Source organism: Ciconia boyciana, chromosome 10 (assembly GCF_034638445.1).
Source record: "Ciconia boyciana chromosome 10, ASM3463844v1, whole genome shotgun sequence".
Taxonomy (NCBI): Eukaryota; Metazoa; Chordata; class Aves; order Ciconiiformes; family Ciconiidae; genus Ciconia; species Ciconia boyciana.
The window spans coordinates 6,884,629-6,904,152 of NC_132943.1; the positions used below are offsets into that span (position 1 = coordinate 6,884,629).

General features: G+C 38.8%; 1 protein-coding gene across 1 annotated transcript in view; it reads left to right on the plus strand.

The window, feature by feature from the left end:
* Positions 1 to 13,112, plus strand: part of LOC140657611 (von Willebrand factor D and EGF domain-containing protein-like) — a 181,465-nt gene extending 168,353 nt beyond the window's left edge. The window contains exons 26-29 of the mRNA XM_072874891.1: positions 3,887 to 3,982; positions 5,256 to 5,351; positions 12,282 to 12,379; positions 12,927 to 13,112. Coding sequence (XP_072730992.1) covers positions 3,887 to 3,982; positions 5,256 to 5,351; positions 12,282 to 12,379; positions 12,927 to 13,112 — 476 coding nt within the window. The remainder of the gene's footprint in view (positions 1 to 3,886; positions 3,983 to 5,255; positions 5,352 to 12,281; positions 12,380 to 12,926) is intronic.
* Positions 13,113 to 19,524: the final 6,412 nt, after the last annotated feature.

Here is a 19,524-nt window from a genome sequence, read left to right on the forward strand (position 1 = left end):
GGCGGGCAGGTGCTCAGCCATCTCCAGGAAAGCAGGGCTCCAGCACACGTAACGGTGACTTGGGAAGACAAACGCCATCACTCCGAACGTCCCCCCCTTCCTTCTTCTTCCCCAGCTGTATATGCTGAGCATGACGCCGTATGGTCTGGAATAGCCCTTTGGGCAGTTGGGGTCAGCTGTCCCGGCTGTGTCCCCTCCCAGCTCCTTGTGCCCCCCAGCCCACTCGCTGGTGGGGTGGGGTGAGGAGCAGCAAAGGCCCTGACTGTGTGTCAGCCCTGCTCAGCGGGAACGAAAACATCCCTGTGTTACCAACACTGTTTCCAGCACAAATCCAAAACAGAGCCCCATAAGAGCTGCTATGAAGAAAATTAACTCTGTCCCAGCCAAAACCAGCACAAGGGAAAAAAAAGAAATATGAGTCTTTTCAAAGTCATGCCAGTGCCTGGGAGGATTACAATAATTTGATTTGCTCTCCTAGTGTCTGATAATTTATTTAGTTTTCCTGTGAGAGGCTGTAACGTTTTTGTTTGCTATTTTGAAATTGGAGCTCCTCCACAGAGGCCAAGGAGTGGGACTAGAAAGGATCTGAACTAGTTATCATCAACAAATGTTGAAGTCTGCCTGATGGGTATTGAGATGGAATTGTATTTAAGAAAGTTAAAGAAAGGGAGAACAAGGTGGAGATGTCAGACAGGAAAAGGGGAGAGATAACACTGCATTCCTTCACATAAAGGTGCTTGTGAATTCCCTAGCAAGAAGAGAAAGTATCTGCCCTGGAGAGCAGTCAGTGAGAACTGCCCCTCCAGTTCAGACCAGGTTTGGTGCTTCCCTTAGTTCACTTTGAATTGAAGTCCTTTGGATTTATCACTGAAGTGAGAGATGCCATAAACAATGAACGGCGTACAGGAAGTTCATGCTATATTTTCATAGTTACTTGTTCATTTGTAAGGCAGCTGAAGAAAGAGAGAAATAGATCCCAAGTTGAAAGTCAGTTTGAAGGAGAGGAAATTCCTCTCTAGGATGAGAGGAAATGGCCTCAAGTTGCGCCAGGGGAGGTTTAGACTGGATATGAGGAAATTTTACTTCACTGAAAGGGTGGTGAAGCATTGGAAGGGGCTGCCCAGGGAAGTGGTTGAGTCGCCATCCCTGGAGGTATTTAAAAGACGTTGGGATGAGGTGCTGAGGGACATGGTGTAGTGGTGGACCTGGCAGTGTTAGGTTTATGGTTGGACTTGATGATCTTAAAGGTCTTTTCCAACCTATATGATTCTGTGATTCTATGATTCTGTGAACAGATATGTTTTATTCAGACCAAGACTGGACCTCACCTGTTGCTTAAGTTTTGCTGAATTACAATGCAAATTGAGATGGAACAAGTTCAGTTATACACAAACAGAAAACTAAAAGTTAATGAAAAAGCACACTAGTTTGACTCCCTGTAATTGAAGGAAGAGTCTGTTGTTCTACAATTTAAAAAATCTGCTATCAGTACAAAACAATGAGGAACACTTTAAAATGTAATTGTTTGTATAAGGTTAAAAATACACAGAAAATATAACTGACAAAAAAAAAAAGAGAAATACCCATTTGAACAAGAGCTACTGTACTTCTAGTTACTTTTTCTTTGCTTTACTTTTTAAGGGGTAGGGGGAAGACATTCTCCAAGTTTCATACGATCTCAAAATCAAATCTCCAGATTTTCAACTGATTTTGGGACAGCAGGTTAGCATTGGGAACACTATGGTCCGTGACTATCACAAAGCATAAGGTCTTTTGAAATCTAGAACAAAATTTTATGGTTTGAGGTCATCTTTTCTAAATTCTGAATATCTGAGCTGTTTTATATTTGAAACGGGAAGTCAAATACAACACAACTTAAGATTGTAGGTCAGAAGTCCGTTATTGGAGACGTGAGATCAAAATGGAGAGAAAAAGGAAAAGGGAAAATAAAAGATTAAATGATTTCAGAGTTATGGTTACCATGACACTTTGAACTCATCTAGGTTTTAACTAGTGGTTGCAGCACTTTTTGATAGTTCAGCAAGAACTGTAGATCCCTGTTAGCCTTAGTAAGCAGAGGCCAAGATTATAGCATGGATCAGGAGAGGCAGAAAAAGAAGGAAAAAGAGGACGACAGTTTAAGGGCTCGGATCCAAGCAGCCCTTAGAAGCGTGGGTAAGTTTGACCTGCCTGAGGGCAGGTCACTATGTTGAGGGATCCAGGAGGCTTGGCACAGAACGAAATGCAAATGTAGCAGCCAACCAAGAGCAGCAATGTAGCGCTAAAAGCTGCCAGTGCAGCAGCATCTGCACTGAAGGATTAGACCAGGACACAAAAAGCCACAAAAGCAATATTTCAGTACATCAGAGGAATAATTAGGGAATCTAAATCTACCTATCTAAAAATGCCTGATCATACCTAAGAGAGGAACAGAAGGTTATTCTCCCATGAAATAACAGTTGCTGTATTTTTGCATGCTATTTTTTAATAATCATTCCTATTTTGAGGCGCTTTGCAGGATTCCACCTTCCACAGTAAAGGTCTGAGGCGGGGTTGTGGTAGTTTCAGAGCCCTGTACATAGCGATGACTTGAAAATCAGAATTGCTACAGCATCAGTATTCAAGTTCTGTTCTCACTGCTGATGTGCCAAAAGATATCCCAACCTTAAGGCTAATAAAGGCGCTGTAATGCTACATTTTAGCTGGCAGCCCCCTCGGTGCCTGCAGAAGCAAGTAGCCTGCTCCCTGCCAAGGAAGAGCTGGGTGTTCGACAGCCACCCGGCTCTGCAGACAGGGAGGGCTGATGCTGATTACCGCTGTTGGTAACGGGTCACTGGGAAATCCCATTGTGCCTATGAAGCTTTAAACATGGCAGGAGCCATTCAACACAAATGTGCTCTCAAACCTTCATTGTCGGACTCCTCCTGACTTGACTCTCGTACTCCAGTCCAACCACTTGCTACATAACATGGCTTTATTGTCTTCCACCCAGTTATCAAATGCCTTCTTCCATGTAAAAGGCAAATCATTCCCACTCCCATCATACCAGCACTGCCGTCTTTCTAAACTGATGGGTCCTTCCTATGCTTACAGGCAAGGAGAAACAGGAGATGAGGACTTTGGGTATCTGCCTATGGCATCTACCTATATCAAAGCAGGTTGGGATTGCAGATGTTTGACTTGCCAGAACAGTGAGATTTTACTGTTGGATGTTGTAAAACAACAATATTGATAAATACAGGGCTTAAGCTGAGACACAAAAAATTAGCAATTAGATTACTAATGAAATCTAACAAAAAACCCCATCTGGTTTCCTGTGGTTGAAAGAACAACTTAACTTTCACATCTTCTTTATATGAAAGAATAAAGTAAAAAGGTAAGTACATTAACAAATAATGGTGCAAAAAGGCGATGGAGGAATAGATCTATTTAGCCTTTAAGCTTGCTTGAATGCAAAAGCATTCCCAAAATTGTGTCAAGCCAATCTATCCTCTTCAAGTCTTTTCTTATCCAAATGAACATCTGAGAACATGTTTTCCAATCAGGAAGTGAAAGCTCTAACAAGTACTCGGTCTGTCCACAGCTGCGACAGAAAATTTCTTACTTGTTTTTCCGAGAATCATTGTAATTAATGCCTCTCTTGTTTTTCTGGTGAGGCAGCTCTTACTGGAGCTTCCCCGAAAGAACTTCCACACAAGGCACAGCATTTTCCAGAAGGATTTATGGGAGCTATCAAGCCTCTGTGTTTCAGATTCTCAACTCCAAATTACTTTTCTGGGTTTTAATTACAAGCAAGTGAACCTTCTGAAAGGAAGCAAATAAGTCTCTAGTAAAGTCTTCCCTCATTTCCCCGCTACCATATTCCTCCTTTGATATGTATCTGCAGGTGTCTGTGATCCCATGTGCATGAACGGAGGGAAATGTGTACGCCCAAATGTCTGCGACTGCCCGTCTGGTTGGAGGGGAAAGCACTGTAATAAACGTAAGCACCTCTACTGCCCATCAAACAGATTATTATTACTTAGGCCAGTCAACATCAATTGTAATCTTCTTTTAATATTAAAAAATAATGTAGTGAATAGAATCTGTTTTGCTACTTCAGCAGTTTGAAGAAAAACAGTTTTAAGTACAGGTAATACAAAATGCTATAAACATTTGATGCTTGCAAAGGAAAAAAGCTGCGTAGGGGAACCCTTGTTCTGCTTCATGCAGCTGTCTGTTATACATCTTGTTATGGAAATTCATTTTTATAGCATTAAACTTGAATCATCGATTTTATGTTTTAACGGCTTCACATATTTTGTTATATTTTACAGAGAAATGCCATATATTTCAAAATACAGAACTATTTAAAGCCTGCTATAAAGCCTTCCAATCTGATATACTCTCAAGGTCACCAGCTACATTTTGGTACATAATTTGTAGAATTATATGTTCTTACTCTGTGACTCTACCAGATCTGACTACAGTTACATAAAAATGTAATTAAGAAAAACCTCTCATCCTAAAATATTTTCAAGGAATATTTTTCCTTACGTGGCTATTCATTACCATGATGTTGACAGATAAACTGAATAAATTTATAATCAAGATGACATACTGTATGTAAACCACATTAAAATATTGGCTTTTTACCCTTTGGTCCTGATAGTAAATATGATTTCAGAACCAGTGTTTTGAAATTATAATATTCATAATTTATTCAGAAATTCTGAAGGAAGTTTGTGTCTTTCACACATATACTCCAAAACATGCATTCACTCTTTTGGAATCTCTGAAGAAATAATATATGTAATAAACATATCAAACTTTACTATGAGAATCTATTTATTTATAACATGGAACACATAATATGCATATAACATATGAATGTATCATATTATATGAATATATCATATATTTAGTGTTGGACTTGGCAGTGTTAGGTTTATGGTTGGACTCAATGATCTTAAAGGTCTTTTCCCACCTAAATGATTCTATGATTCTACGATTCTGTATGGAGAGTATTCTTAGCTGATAGTGAGCTGAGCATATGAAATAGCAAAGCTACCAGTAGGCAGTCATCAAAGATAAATTTCTTAAGAAGCAAATATCAAAGAATCCTCAGCACTGATTATCTGATGAATATGACACAGTCACTTATTTAGAAATTAGCCATATGGAACAAAACCTAGCAGGTCACTCTTTCAGACAGATCTTGAACATCCAGATATATCGTGTACATCTTCTCACTTTTTTCATGTCAATCTGTTCAGCTGTTTGCCTGCAGAAATGTCTGAATGGTGGAGAATGTGTAGGTCCAAACACCTGCGAGTGCTCTGGAGGATGGGTAGGAATGCTGTGCCAGACCCGTAAGTGTTGCTTTAATTACTACAGTTTTGTAGCCACACACGTTGCACTAGAGATCTTTACGCATTACATTTTCTACTCAGTGTATGTTACATGTAAAAGTCAACCATGCCATGATTAGCACCTACATTCTGCCTCTTATTTGTCAGAACTGCCTTATGCTGCCAGTAAAACTATTACTTTCAAAGACATTTCTGGACTCAACATCAGTGTGAGAAAGAGACCTGACTCATCTTTTACTTATGTGGATGCTGAGCTCGATCTGTCAGAAAAAATTAGTAGTCTTTAAATTAAATAATTTGAAATACAAGGTAAAAAAAGAGGGGTCAGGGACAAAAGGAAATGGAGTAGCCCATTCTGCATACCCAGATGGCATTAAGCACAGAAAAAAATTCTACGTACCTGCTAACCTAAGAGCCCGATCCAGTGAATACTATGTGTTCAGACTGACGACCGAGATAGCTGGAAGTATTTGCATGTGGAAGGACTGCAAGACCTGGAATAGGAAGAGATCCATTATTGCCTGTTACATACAGGGTCACTGCAGTTTGTGTATGTTATTAGCTTTACAGTAAAAGGGCATGAGGAAAATATCAAGGCATTATCCCCTTTAAAGGGCAATCTTTCTTTCCTCTCACACTCACAGAGCGTAATTACTTATGGAAATCTTTTGTCAGTTAAATCCCAATGGCTGTGTAATTGTTTCTTTGTGCCAGCTGTCTTCTAGTTCAAACATGGTAATGTTTAAAGTTATTTATTAGTTGATGACATATTCTTGACTCGGTTTATTAAATAAATAAATTGTGCTTGTTCCTGTGAAAGGCCAAGTAACACTTACTATCATTAACAACTTCTGGTGTCCTATGCAGGCACACAAGCCTAGGCAACCTTTTATATATCTATCTAACCTTTGGAACTTTGCTCCAAATTCGTTCACTTGCTAGTCACTCTGTTTTTACTATTTCTTCCCATTGTTTTCACTGTAGTGGGGAATTAAATCAGCTTTTTGTCCAAAAGGAGCTGGCTGAAACTCCTAGGTCCCACAGCAAACCCAAAAAATCACCAAGTGGTTGGATTTCTGGTTTTCTAAATAGAAAGAGAGAAGACTATTGTCAGAGAGCAGATGGTGAGGTCTTAGAAAGTTGCTCCAGGGTATTCACAGTGAGGCAGGGAGGAAGCAGGGGAACAAGAAAGTCTTCATCCTCACAGATGTTAGGTATAAAGTTTTGCATAGACGTGCAACCCCTGAAAGCAGGTCTGGTTTTGTGTTTTAATGGGACTGTATTCGCCCAAATTCAGAACTCAGTGAAAAAAATGCATTTATCTGCCTAAACATAAAAAGCCTTCTGAGTGCTTCCCTTGCTCAAAGAAGTGCTCACCTTCACTTCAGCCCCAGCACTGATGAGCAGGCTGCTAGCAGCAGCAAAGAGGACTGTAACCAACCTCTGGTTACATCTTTTTGTTGCTCTTGTATTACTTTGGCCTCTTTCCCATCTCCTAGCAGCACAAAAATAGTGGGCCAAACCCACACGCTCTGCCAGAACCAGTGCATTTCGGGCAAGGAGGTGTTTGGTTCATCACATTACTCCCCTGTGCAAAATTGCTTTGTCAAATTTAAGCCCTTGAGGTTTCCCTGTGCTCAGCACCCCCTTTCCTGCTTGGATGTGTATGCCCAAATTGTGTGTTTTGCTATAGTATCAACAAGGCTGAATATGGCCTTCATTTGCATCACTTTAACTACAAACTTTGGCTGTTAAACTCAACAATAGAGCAAAACATTCACATTATAAGATAAAAAAGTAGTAGCAACATATTATTCATGATATTAAAATATTAATTCATATTCTATATTAATTTATTTTATTACATATTATAAAAATACTGTATATTGTTTATTATATTGTCTATGCATTTATTAATTTAGCTTATCTATTAATTATCATAATTTTCATATTATTCATCTAAATTGTTTGAATTTCATAATGCAAAAATTCCATCTCACTTTAGAAGTAACAATCCAGATGATAACATTTCTCAGCAATCACTGTACCTTCTCCACTATCCAGCAGCGATTAGGGCTGGATTGTTTCTCTGGGCCTTTTGCAAGGGTAGGAGGAGGTTAGATAACCCCAGCTTCATTCTTTTCAGCCTGTGAATTCATGCAGCTGCCCTTATCAAGATGGCAGAGATGGAAATGGAGATACAGGTTTCATCTACACACTGAACCCCATTTTTAACTCATTAACTTCCTAACACACATCCAGAAGGGTGACCAAACCAAAGGATCTGCAGAGGCTTCCACTATTTTCTGGACATTCCTCAGAAGGAAAAAAATTGTTTCAGTCCTCTATACGGAGATAGCTAGCCAGAGTAGGTCATTAAGGTAACAAAAAAGGCACTAGACAAATACTGACCATTCATCTTGGACATCTACTTTTGATTTATCTTTAGTAAGAAGTCACAGATCACCTTCATCAGTGCAGTTTCTAACTTACAAAAGCCTAAGCCTACATGGACAGGTCAAGAAGATGTTTAGAGGCAGCAGTAGATATAGCTGCCACAATAAAATCTTTTCTAAATCTTCCGTTCTCAGTCTTCCACAAAACCAGAAAAAACAAAACATGACATTCTCTACTTTTAGGTCCCTAATAATTAATTTACTTACAGGTGCAAATACTGATGTCTCAGATTTAACTGCCAACTTTCACCAGGAAAGAAGGGCATAGATCTCTATCACAAGCGATAGTCCAAAATGCTTCAACCTTTCAGCAGACAACACCATTGACAGTAACCTAGAGCAGATTTTCAGTTCTATTGCAATGAAGAATGGCACTGTCTAAGTCAGAATAATTTTATCTCTAAAGTATTTTGAAAATGCTTCAGAAAGCAAGACCAGTCTCTGGCTACCACTACACTGCAGAACTTTGCAAGAGTAAAAGTAGAGACTTTTAGGAGACATTGGTAACGCATAAAACACAATAGCCTTCTTTTATCAGACTGTAAATAAAGAGGTCAGTCAAGAGAATAGTTTTGTTCCCCACTCATCTGTAACTGAACAGAATAGCTTCTGAAAGAGAATCAATAAACTAGGCCATTTGTCCCAACAAATAAGGTGTACGGTGGAATACACACATTATCCTTGATAAATACCTATGACTTTGGTGGTCATAGTTGAAGGAATAATGGTCGAGTTTCAGACTGTATTGCAAATGTAGGGAAATTACTTTTTGGGAGGACAGGTTAAAAAATGTCGTTTGAAATATTCAATTTGTCTCAGCTATAGAAACCAGCAGCTTCATAGACTAGGCTCCCTCCATTAGAACATATTTTCTGTCTGACCCTTTTTAGCTTTCATGACAGCAGCACAAATATTCCAAAAATTCCCTCACTCAAGACACATAAACTGTATCCCAGGATCACCATGTTTTCATGAGTGATTTCCTTCCCATTCCGTATTAGATACCCAGTTTAAAGCTCCATGCTTGTGGCTTCTCCCTGCCTCCTGCCGTGTTAACTCACATCTCTCTTTTTCTTGAGCTATAAAAGAAACATTAGACCAAAGCAGTGAAGACCTGACAGTGCAATCTGTTTACCCTGACAGATACAGCCAAAACACAACCCAGTAAAGTCAGAAGGCTTCTGGCCAGGGATATAAGACTGTTGTTTAAGGCTCTGAATGCAGGATCAAGGTATAATTCTAATAATTAATTGTAAAGTATAAGAAGGTTATAGTTGTGAAGGATCTTCATCATTAAAATTCATGCTGCTATCTTCTGTTCTAATATTATTGAACCCATACTGGCTCCTCACTGCCCTTCAGAATATCTTCTCTTTATTTGCATGTTATAAGTGCCAAGCTTATAGCCTTATAATTTCCTCAACATTCTTCCTCGTTCTCTCTCTCTGCCTTGAACAACATCTCAGACAGACTTTCTTCTAGCTTTCCTATGTAACCCTTCAAACCTTAAAAACCCGAAAGTCTTTAAAAAGAATGTAGTTCGCATGCAAATTATAGCTCTGTTCTTTTAACACCCAGGGATAAATCTCTTTCTGTAATGGGCATTTATTGATTATAATTTTAACAAAAGCTTAGCTTATTAAATGACTTTTTTTGCTGAATCTGTACAGGATAATGTATACATAGCCTGTGTCATTTTCACTGTTTAGTGGCTTAGCATCCCTTGTAAATACATTTATGAAATATTCATTTGAACTTCAGCTATGTTATTATCCTCTGTGATTTCAATTCCAATTTTCTTCCAAAATGTTTTTAACTTTTCTCCTAACTGAGCTCTTGTTTTTTCTGAGCACTACAGCAGGAAGCAGTGGATGGAGAGGGAGAGACAGACAGGTAGCAAAGGATAAAAAATCTTTTCCCTTTTTCTTCTTTGATTGCATCAACTGAGAATCAAAGAAACCACAGACAGAAAAAAGCCTGGTACCTTATCTAATAATGCCTGTTCTTCTGCCCATGCATACCAGAACACCCCCAGCTGCTATAGGCACCTCCAGAAGAGTCCACCTCTCTTTGCCTTACCTGTTCTTATTTTATCCACTATCAAGCTGAAAGGAGAATCAACTTCCATTTTTCCCCAGCCCAAGTTCATATCAAATTAATAACAGCAATATCATACACAGTTCTCTGTAATAGTAATATCATACACAGTTCTCTCTCTTCTAGCTTACTATACAGTGGAACAAACCTGGTGTGGGCACAAGGAGCGCACTCCCTATTGGGAATCGTTTTTGTTCCAGTGAATGAAACTCTAAGATTTTTCCAGTTATAAATCTGAGTTCTTTCAAAGTTCATGGAGGAGCTGAAGTAGCAGTCAGCAGATGATGAGTGCACTGTTCTAGCTTGAGCGTGATTTCATTCCTCCTCCGCCGCATCCACACCCAGGATTCAAACTTGGGCTTCCCCCTCTGGGAAGAAGGAGAAATTCAGAGGTTTGCAGCTGCCCATTCTCGGTCTTAAGGAGTGTTTTGCAACAGACACCTAAAAAAACCAAGTTTGCTTCTTAATCTTGTTTCAAGAGAACAGCACTTTTACCTTTTCAAAATAGCAGAAATATATCAGCTAGCTCCAGAAAGATATCAACTAGCTCATCTACTAGGAAGGCAAGTGGCGAGCTCCAGGTCACTGAAGTCCTACAGCAGATAACCACCTGCCACAGCTGGCTTTTTAAAAAGGAGCACCTGAAGGTCACCAGCATGTCCAGGTCTCTGCCTGTTCTTGTTCTGGATACGGGATGGGTCAGTAGTTTTGACACAGCATGAACCCACGCTACCTGACTGTACTTGTAAGAGTAGCAGTTTGCCAAGCTGTTTACAGCCTCTCCTTTTTAAGACGTGTAGAGTGGCAGTAAGTCTGGTTCTTCGCTCCTTTGTCCTGTAGCTGTCAGGCCTGAAGTTCAGTATACGTATTTAGATTTTAATATTTTCTCCTCTGGCAAAATCTCAACCTCCTCAGTGAGCGCTGGCTTCCATGATAACCATGATAACCAAATTCCAGAAGTTGTTAAACATCTTGTCACTGGCCTTCCAAGGTCACTATAACAATTAGTATAACTCTGAGAATCACATTTGGATGGCTTAGGGTCCCACTATGTGTTTTCTAAAGAAATTTCACTTGGCCTGGTCTATCTCTGAGACTTAGATCATAACACAAAGAATTTGCATGAGCTTAAATCTGTGTCAAAATCAGAACCTAAGTCTAACAAACTGAAATTCTGGAATTTGTTCCTTCAGCCCCTGAATTTGTTGATTTTCTGTGAAAAAACCCTCATAGGGATACATTAAACTCTTTCAAATCTGATGACGGATCCTTTGCTCCGTGCTGAAGGAGATGGTATTGGATCATAGACATGCATCTACTTTATTTTCAGATCTGTCTTAATGATGCATGGTTTGCAGCTTCCTATATGCCTCTGCCACACAAGAAAATATAACAATTCACTTGTTGATTCACATCTGACCAGTTTCGAAGGCATTTAGTTTGACTGCCTGTAACTAGGATACAATATTCTGGCAATATTTATAGAAGGTTTAACTCATGAGATCTAATTAAAATACTATGACATGTGTGTTGTTCTTCAATTGGTGCCCTATGAATTGGCTGTTCTCTTTACTCTATGCCAAAACAATGTCATAACAATATAAACTGCTAATGAGGGTGAAAAACTGGCTGAAATCTGACTAATTCAATTGATTATCTTTTTTCTCTCTTAAAAAAAAATAAGAACACTGATTCTTTTATTAGCAGAATATCTTCAAACAGATGGGCCTCTGTAAGTACACTGGTACTGCAGATAAGATTTAAAAAGTTTTTCTGATTCCTTTTTACTTGGAATAAGTAGCTCATTACTGATTCCGTGGGACCATGAAATTACATGTTCTTATGCCCTGGTTTCCAGAGCTGTAAAGTGTAGAGTTCACCAAATTATTCTGATAGCAACACCTTTGGGAGTACATATTTAACATATCTTTTCATCTCAAGTCAAGAACGAATCTTTTAACAACCTTTATTTTATTTCAATTGGAACAAAAGAAAATCAATTTTGGCACACATCTGACCCAGCCATCAATGCCCTGAATGTATCCTGGCTTTCAAAATTAGGCCTTGCACTGACCAGTTTCTGACTGAGCTGAAGCGATTACTTTGGTAGAGTCTTCTCTTTCCCCATCACTGGGGAGAAAAGAAAAAAATAAAGACAATTGTAAACATAACAGACACACAGGCATGAAAAAGCCTATGGCAAACCATCTTTAATGCCTCAATATTTTTTTATTTGTTGTCCTTTCCTCCATCATATGAAACTACAGAATCGTAATATATTTTGTCACAACAGTTCCTAAAGCATCTAAATATTTCCTTTCTGATTACGAGACTCAGAACAAGTGTATTTCTAAACAACTTTATCTTTCATTTGTAGCACTTTGTGAGCAAAAATGTCTATTTGGAAGCAGATGCATAAGACCAAATGTCTGTGCTTGCAGAAGTGGCTATACTGGTTCAGCATGTGAAAAGAAGGTAAGGTCCAAAACCACTGGTTCTTATGGTAAGGACAAAAATAACCAAATGTAACTGAAATAGTTTAGAGGACAATGGATTAAAGTCTTGTTAACCTTATGGAAGATGTAAATAAGGTTATGAAATAGTTTAAAGGAACTTTAATGACTGCTCAGCTGCCATCTAATACAGCTAAACTAACCCTATATCCCAAGTTCTATACAAAATTTTCCCTTAAGGAACAGTTCAATACTTCAAATATAAAACCGTCAAAAGCTGTGTCTATTCTGGTAGTTAGGGTCATCCTTAATATAGTGCTCCTGTCCAAACCCACTAATCATCTGCACAGCAAACCCTGGAGAAAATACCTGGTTGCAGTCCAGCCCAAGCCTGGAAGCTTTTCTGAATTGCACGGGCAACCTGCTCCTCCCCACCAGACGTCCCTCTGCTTGCTTTTCACGCCCCGCCTTCCTAACTTTCCCTCTTGTTTGCAACATTAAACCACAAGCCTTGCACCCAGGTGGTCTGTGAGCGGCAATTACTCTTGTACATTCCTTCTCCACTCCAGTTCCTGATGTCCACAGGCAGCCCACTTCGTCTTGCTGAGCTTGACCTCAAACTATACATTAAATGTCACTATAGACCTATCCAAAAGTGGCAAAACACCAAAACAATTCTCCTGGTCAGAGAGGGATCCACTCCTCTCCTCCAAATAACTTTGCTAGAGGCTCTATTCCAAGATGAACTCTCCTAGCACCTGTTAACACTTGCTATTCCACTACCAAACGTGTGTTCCTGCCTATGCTCAAACAGAGCTGATGGGACTAAATCTTCTGTGCCCTCCCAAGGTGAATGACAGCCAAAATAAGTGGTACCTTTCCTGCTCTGTATCTTCTTGCTGTGATAGCTATTCCTGTTGCCTTATGAAGAAACAATGATTTTTTTCTTCCTGGCACTGACCAAAGCAAACTGAAGTCCACTTCATGCAAACCTTTTTTTGCATGAATTTGAGAAGCATTGAGTTGGGCAAATATTATCCTCACCCTGCAAAAAAAACCAAACAATAAGCCATGTCCAACTACCAGAATGGTTTGCAAGGTTATAGTACATCCAACAGCTGGGCTTGACCTGACCCTCACATCAGTGTACGTCTTTGGGGCCAGTTGCTCCCTCACATCACCACTAAGACAAAACCTTTTTTTCCATCTTGCCTGTTGTGCCTAAACACTGTATATATCAACTGGAATTTCCCCTTCTATTTTGAGTACTGCTTTATTTCATATCCTGTCCCCCCTGTTTCTCAGAGAGTCTCCTCTGAGTCACAAACACCCAAAACATTTTACATGTTTGCCGTTGTTAAGGGCCACATTTTTAAGCCGCGGTCATTTACCATAACTCAAACACTATTACACTCAGATGTCCTGACTGGCCCAATCTCTAGCGTTCAAAAGGGCAGGTTGCCCTGTCATTTATCTATACTGAAAGGCTAGGGGCAAAAATCAACATATTTTCATTTCAATTACATAATGCATTAAGAGAAAGCATGAAAATCTATTCAGATAGTCACTTTATGCTGTTAATGTGAATTAGATTTTAATATCAGAATTAAAGTTCTGTATGGATTTTCTTAACAAATACATTCTCATACTAAATTACAGCTCCTACATCAATACTGAAATGCAGCTGATGTAGATAAGATGAGTAAGTGTTGTAATTTTCTATATATAAAAAATCTATTAAACAGGTTGGCTGTAGCCTAGGAAAATATGGTGCACATTTTCTCAAATAATTAACAGAAGAAGTCCAATGGAAGCAGGAATATGCCAAGATAAACTGGAGTTATTGTCTGCAGGTGTTTATATCCAGGAGACTTTCTCTTGGTAGGTCAAGAGTTGCCATTTTGATACAGCAGACCAAGATTATGAGGATTGCTTTAGAGCATTATTCTAGTTGTGAAAGTGTGAAGTATGATATTTGTCATTTCACAAATGAAGTGGAACTTTGTTGCACTTAACAGAAAATATTAAATCAAAAAAACAGGCTTCCTTTTTCACATGAATAAACTATTACACAGTAAATCAATCTTGAAAGAAAAAGAAAGTAGAAAAAACTTTGCATATTATGTATGTCCAAAATGCCAAGCCATCAATGATACATGTAAACACACGGGTCTCTCTAGCAATTATTCATCTCAAATTTTTTAAGACTGTTTGAAGCACTCTTCAGTTTCACGGCTTATTCTGCAGAAATACTTATTGGCTGTGCTGATATGAATGTGCATTGCTTTGATGTGAAGAAGGAAACATTCTGAATAAATGAGAATTAACAGGTTTCCTTCAATCCATGAGCCTTGCTGAAAGCTAGAATCAAAGTTAGTAATAAAAAAGATGGATTTAATGGTGTCTAGTTTAAATTACATGGCTTATATTATACGAAAGCAAATGAGCTACCCCTCCAAAAATCAAAATTATGAGAGATATTAAAATACAAAGCTCATTTACTAGCATGTATTATAGTAAATTGTAAACATAGGAATTCATACCCATATTACTGTAGAAAAGTTGAGATGATAGGCCTCCCAGGAGTTAATTTATCAGGCTGGATCAGGTAAAAGTGAATAATCTGAACAGGCTTTTATCAACTTCTTCTCCAAACCTGTCAGTTGTGGAAATCTCACAATTTATCTAAGTCATTTTTTCAAGTATTTAACTACGTTATTAGAGCACAGTTTTGTTTTTCCTAACACCGAACGTAAACCAAATCTGTTGCAAGTAAAACTGATACTTCTCAGGGTAACCTTGGTGGGCACAGAGAAAAGTTATCGCAGTCCTTTTATTAACAACATTTACATGTTTGACGACAATTAGAGTCTCCCCTGCCTGACTTTCTCCCATTTTCCTAAGCTAAACCAATGAAGTTTCTAACTCGGTTCTCTTGTCTAAACTCTCTCTATCTTCTCCATATCCTTCCTGACATGCTGTAGCTGAGTGCCAGCATGAGCTAGTGCTGAGCAACTGCCGCCCTGTGTGGCTCCTGAGTCTCTGGTTAATACATTTACAGCAAGAGATTTACATTGTTCTGCACAGCACTGCAACCTGCTCAGTCTTTTCCACAGTGCTGATACCTCGTCACTTATTTGCCATTTGGCATTGGTGCAGTTGACTTTTCCTGTGTAAGTGCCATCTTTATTGTCTTTATTTAATTTTGTCTTATGGATTTCAAGCTGTTTCGCCCATTTATCAAAAAGATTTTTAATTCTATGCCAGCTTGCACTGCTTCCAAGTGTGACGTTGTTCAAAAATGTGACATCTCATTGTCCCAGACATTAACGCAAGTAGCTAATAGTAGAAAAATCAGGGCCTATGGGTGCCCATCTTGACAACAGACTATTGATAAAATTATTCTTTGATAATACTTTCTCAAACCAGCCTTGCTACTTACTTATTTCAGCTGAATCATACTTACTTGGCACGACTGTCTGAGTCATGTCAGAAGTCTCCCTAAAGTGAAAAATGTATCTGGTCCTGGTGGCCGCTTACCTTATTATGCTTGAAGGGCTTAGAAGTTGATTGTTTAATAATTTGTGTTAGTATCTTTCCAGATACTGACTTTGGCTGTCATTCCCTAGCTTTTTCTTTTTTTTCTCATTTAAAGATATGTACTATGTTTATTGGGACTATTTATATCCTTTGGGAGTTCTCAAAGCAAATCACTGCTGTTTTAGAAAATGCATCTTTAAATAGGCTGGGGTAAACTCCTTGAGGCCCTGTTGACCTGGGTAAGCTGCTTCATGTAAAGCTCCTCTTATACACTAAGACTTTCCATATGGTGAGTTAATGCTCAGTAGATAGCATACCATACATTCAAATCCCAGTTTATTGCCTGATCATTTAACCTTGTAAACAGGCCTTAAATCTGACTTTTCTGAATCTAAATACTCAGTTCCTTCCCTACTCTCCTTTTCATTCTTGTTCCTTTGTTAATTCTCACCATGTTAAACCTTTTGTCACATTTAACCTTTCCGTGAAGACTAAAGAAAAGGCATTGAGCACATTAGCCTTGCCTGTGTCATCCACAATCTTCTCTCCTTCTTGTTAGATTTACCACTATGTTTTGCTATGGGAGTTAAAACTCACGCTTTGCTCTGTTTCTGTTATGAATCTTCAAATAATGGGAACAATACAGTAGCAGTGGCATGTAAAATTTGTCAAAAAACCTGGATTAAATTGGAGTGGAGCAGCCTCTTCCCTTCCCTCAGCAGCGGCTGACAAGGGATGCTCTAAGAAGTGACTGCACCTGCAGCTAACTGAATCTCGCCAACCTCCCTTTCCTAGGGAAGGAGATGCGAGGTAATTGTCACTTACCCATGTTAGGAGAGTGATTTCCACCTTTGAACTTAATTTCTGGTCTTCTACTTAGTCTTACAAAATTAGAGTGAAAAATTCATTTTCAGCAGCATTTTTTTCAGAGTATAGACTGAAAATGCTAAGGAGACAGATAGAGGGAGCTGGAAAAAAAAGGCCTCCCTGCAGAACTCCTTTTTCTTCCACAAACTAAATAGTGTCTGGAGTCTGGTTTTGCCAGTGCGTTTGGAAAAGCCGCATGGCCCATATTCGCTTAATCAAGTTATTCCCCTTTTTCTGCTGTAATCTTCAGTATACTTCCCCTTTGTGCAGTTAAGATTCCTGCAGGAACAATATACATTTTCCCAAATTATTCATCATCAACCTAGTTCATTCATCGTCCTAGTTCTCACATTTATATTGCCAAGTGATTTGCAATTCATTTTCTGACATTTTTGGTTTACTTTGTTTGGGACTTCTGCTAAACAAAGCCTGCCAACAACATTCCTCAGAAGGCTAATGAACTTGCTAGAATTGCAATCACTCTCTTAGAAACCTTTTGCGTATTTTTAATTTGTATTGACTCTTTGAGAGATACAGATAATTTAACCAGTTTCGTGGCAGACAGGAAAACAAATGCTCCTGCTGACTTTTACATTCAAAACAGCCATTAGAGTGCATTTGTTCAGGGCTGGAAGGAGTGACCCAAATAGAACAGACTAAACAGACCTCTTTTCCAGTGGAACCACAGTTAAAAACTTTGGCACAACTCCCAAAAGAGACTAAGACAATTACTGCATCATTTGTACAAGAGGGAGTTTTTCAGAAAGTTGAAATTCATATTGTATCTGTTGTCCTATCTGATACCATTATGCTTTCCTTGGGATTTTTTCCATTCTAAATGGATTAAAGTAATAGCATTAATTAAGCCAACAGAACTAATTTAAGCTAAACAATGTTATCGACTTAGATATAAATGGTACGTAATATTACACTACAAGCTATCATGATGGTGTATTTTCCCAATAATAGTTTAAATATTAATGTGCTAAACTTGCCTGTCTGTTGAATATTTATTCTAAGGCATAAAGGTACTGAGAAGTGTAGCCTGTTAGAGAAAATAATAATTAATAAAAGGCAAACCTTATAGCAGGTATTTTTAACACTGGACTTTACCAGTAAATTGAATAGCAACAGTCCATTCATTCCCTATGAATGAACCCAGTGATTGCCTTCCAAAGATTAAACATACTATTGATTCCAGTACATCCTGAAAATACAAGATGTTTTTAATAAACAATTTCTCATATTAGGCAACCCTTTGCTGCAGTTAGTGACCTTAACATCACTATTACTTTGTTCATTTATACATCAAGAGACATAAACCACAAATCATGGTGCTCGAGTTATACAAGCTGTATTCAGCATCTGTGAATATACAAGCTAGTCATCTGTGGAGTTTTAGGAAAAAATGGCATGCCTATTTCTAAATTATTTGACAAATAAATGGAAGTAATATGAGATAAAAAAGGGAAAGTCAAATATAAGCAGTATCGAGCTACACATGTATGTCAGTCAGACTATTTGTTTGCTTATTACAAAGGAATGTAAGAGTAGTTAATGTCATTTTAAGCAAGAAAAATGACTGTGACTTCCTCATCATATCACTGAATACCTTCAACACATATATTGTTCGTGTATTCAGATTGTATTCAGAGGCATCCTGATACACTGTAGTTAGTTTAGACCTGGAAGCACCCAAGAGCTTGGGCCTCCAGGCATGTCCAGATAAATCCACACAGAGATGTGCCCTACCAGGTGAACTCGCCAGCTCAGGTCCCTGCTAGCCTGGAGGTCTCCACGTATTCTCCATCCTATTGATGACAAAAGCCTGCAACTGGTCCTTAAAGGATTTAAAGAACTATGGTAGTGCACAGTAAAATGGAAATCTGTAGTGTGTACGAATACTTGAACACATTTTTAATCTCAGAGAAGCTGATGAAGAAAGAAAACTTACAAAAGTGTTCATTCTGGACTTCTGATGTTTTCCCTGAAATAACAATATATCTTCTCTTTAAGTCTAAATGGGACAGAAGAGCATTACTGATTTGGAAATTACAACGTTTTTCTTTAGCTCTCATTAGAGTTTCATGAACACAGGAGAAACCAGTCTACCAAAAGTCTTGCCTGATATGTTTTTACTTCAGTTGACACAATCCTTCAGAATGGGGTTGTGGGGTGATGCAGACAGGTCTCTGTAACATGAATACTTAGAAGTTTCTGCCCTGGTCCTAAATATACGCTCCAACTTCCTTCACACATATTTCTACTGAAGGAAAGCAGGACAGGGCCTTTGCAACATTTTAAGTTTCATAATACATCCTATTTTATATATAAACATACATATATATATCTGCATCCAAAGAAGAGCAAAGAAGCTGGTGAAGGGTCTGGAGCACAAGTGTTCTGAGGAGCAGCTGAGGGACCTGGGCTTGTTTAGCCTGGAGAAAAGGAGGCTGAGGGGAGACCTTATCACTCTCTACAACTGCCTGAAAGGAGGTTGTAGCGAGGTGGGTGTCAGTCGCTTCTCCCAGCAATAGGACAAGAGGACATGGCCTCAAGTTGCGCCAGGGAAGGTTTAGATTGGATACGAGGAACCATTTCTTCACGGAAAGTGTTGTGAAGCATTGGAAGGGGCTGTGCAGGGAAGTGGTTGAGTCCCCATCCCCGGAGGTATTTAAAAGACGTGTAGATGTGGTGCTGAGGGACATGGTTTAGTTGGTGCACTTGGCAGTGTTAGGTTGATGGTTGGACTTGATGATC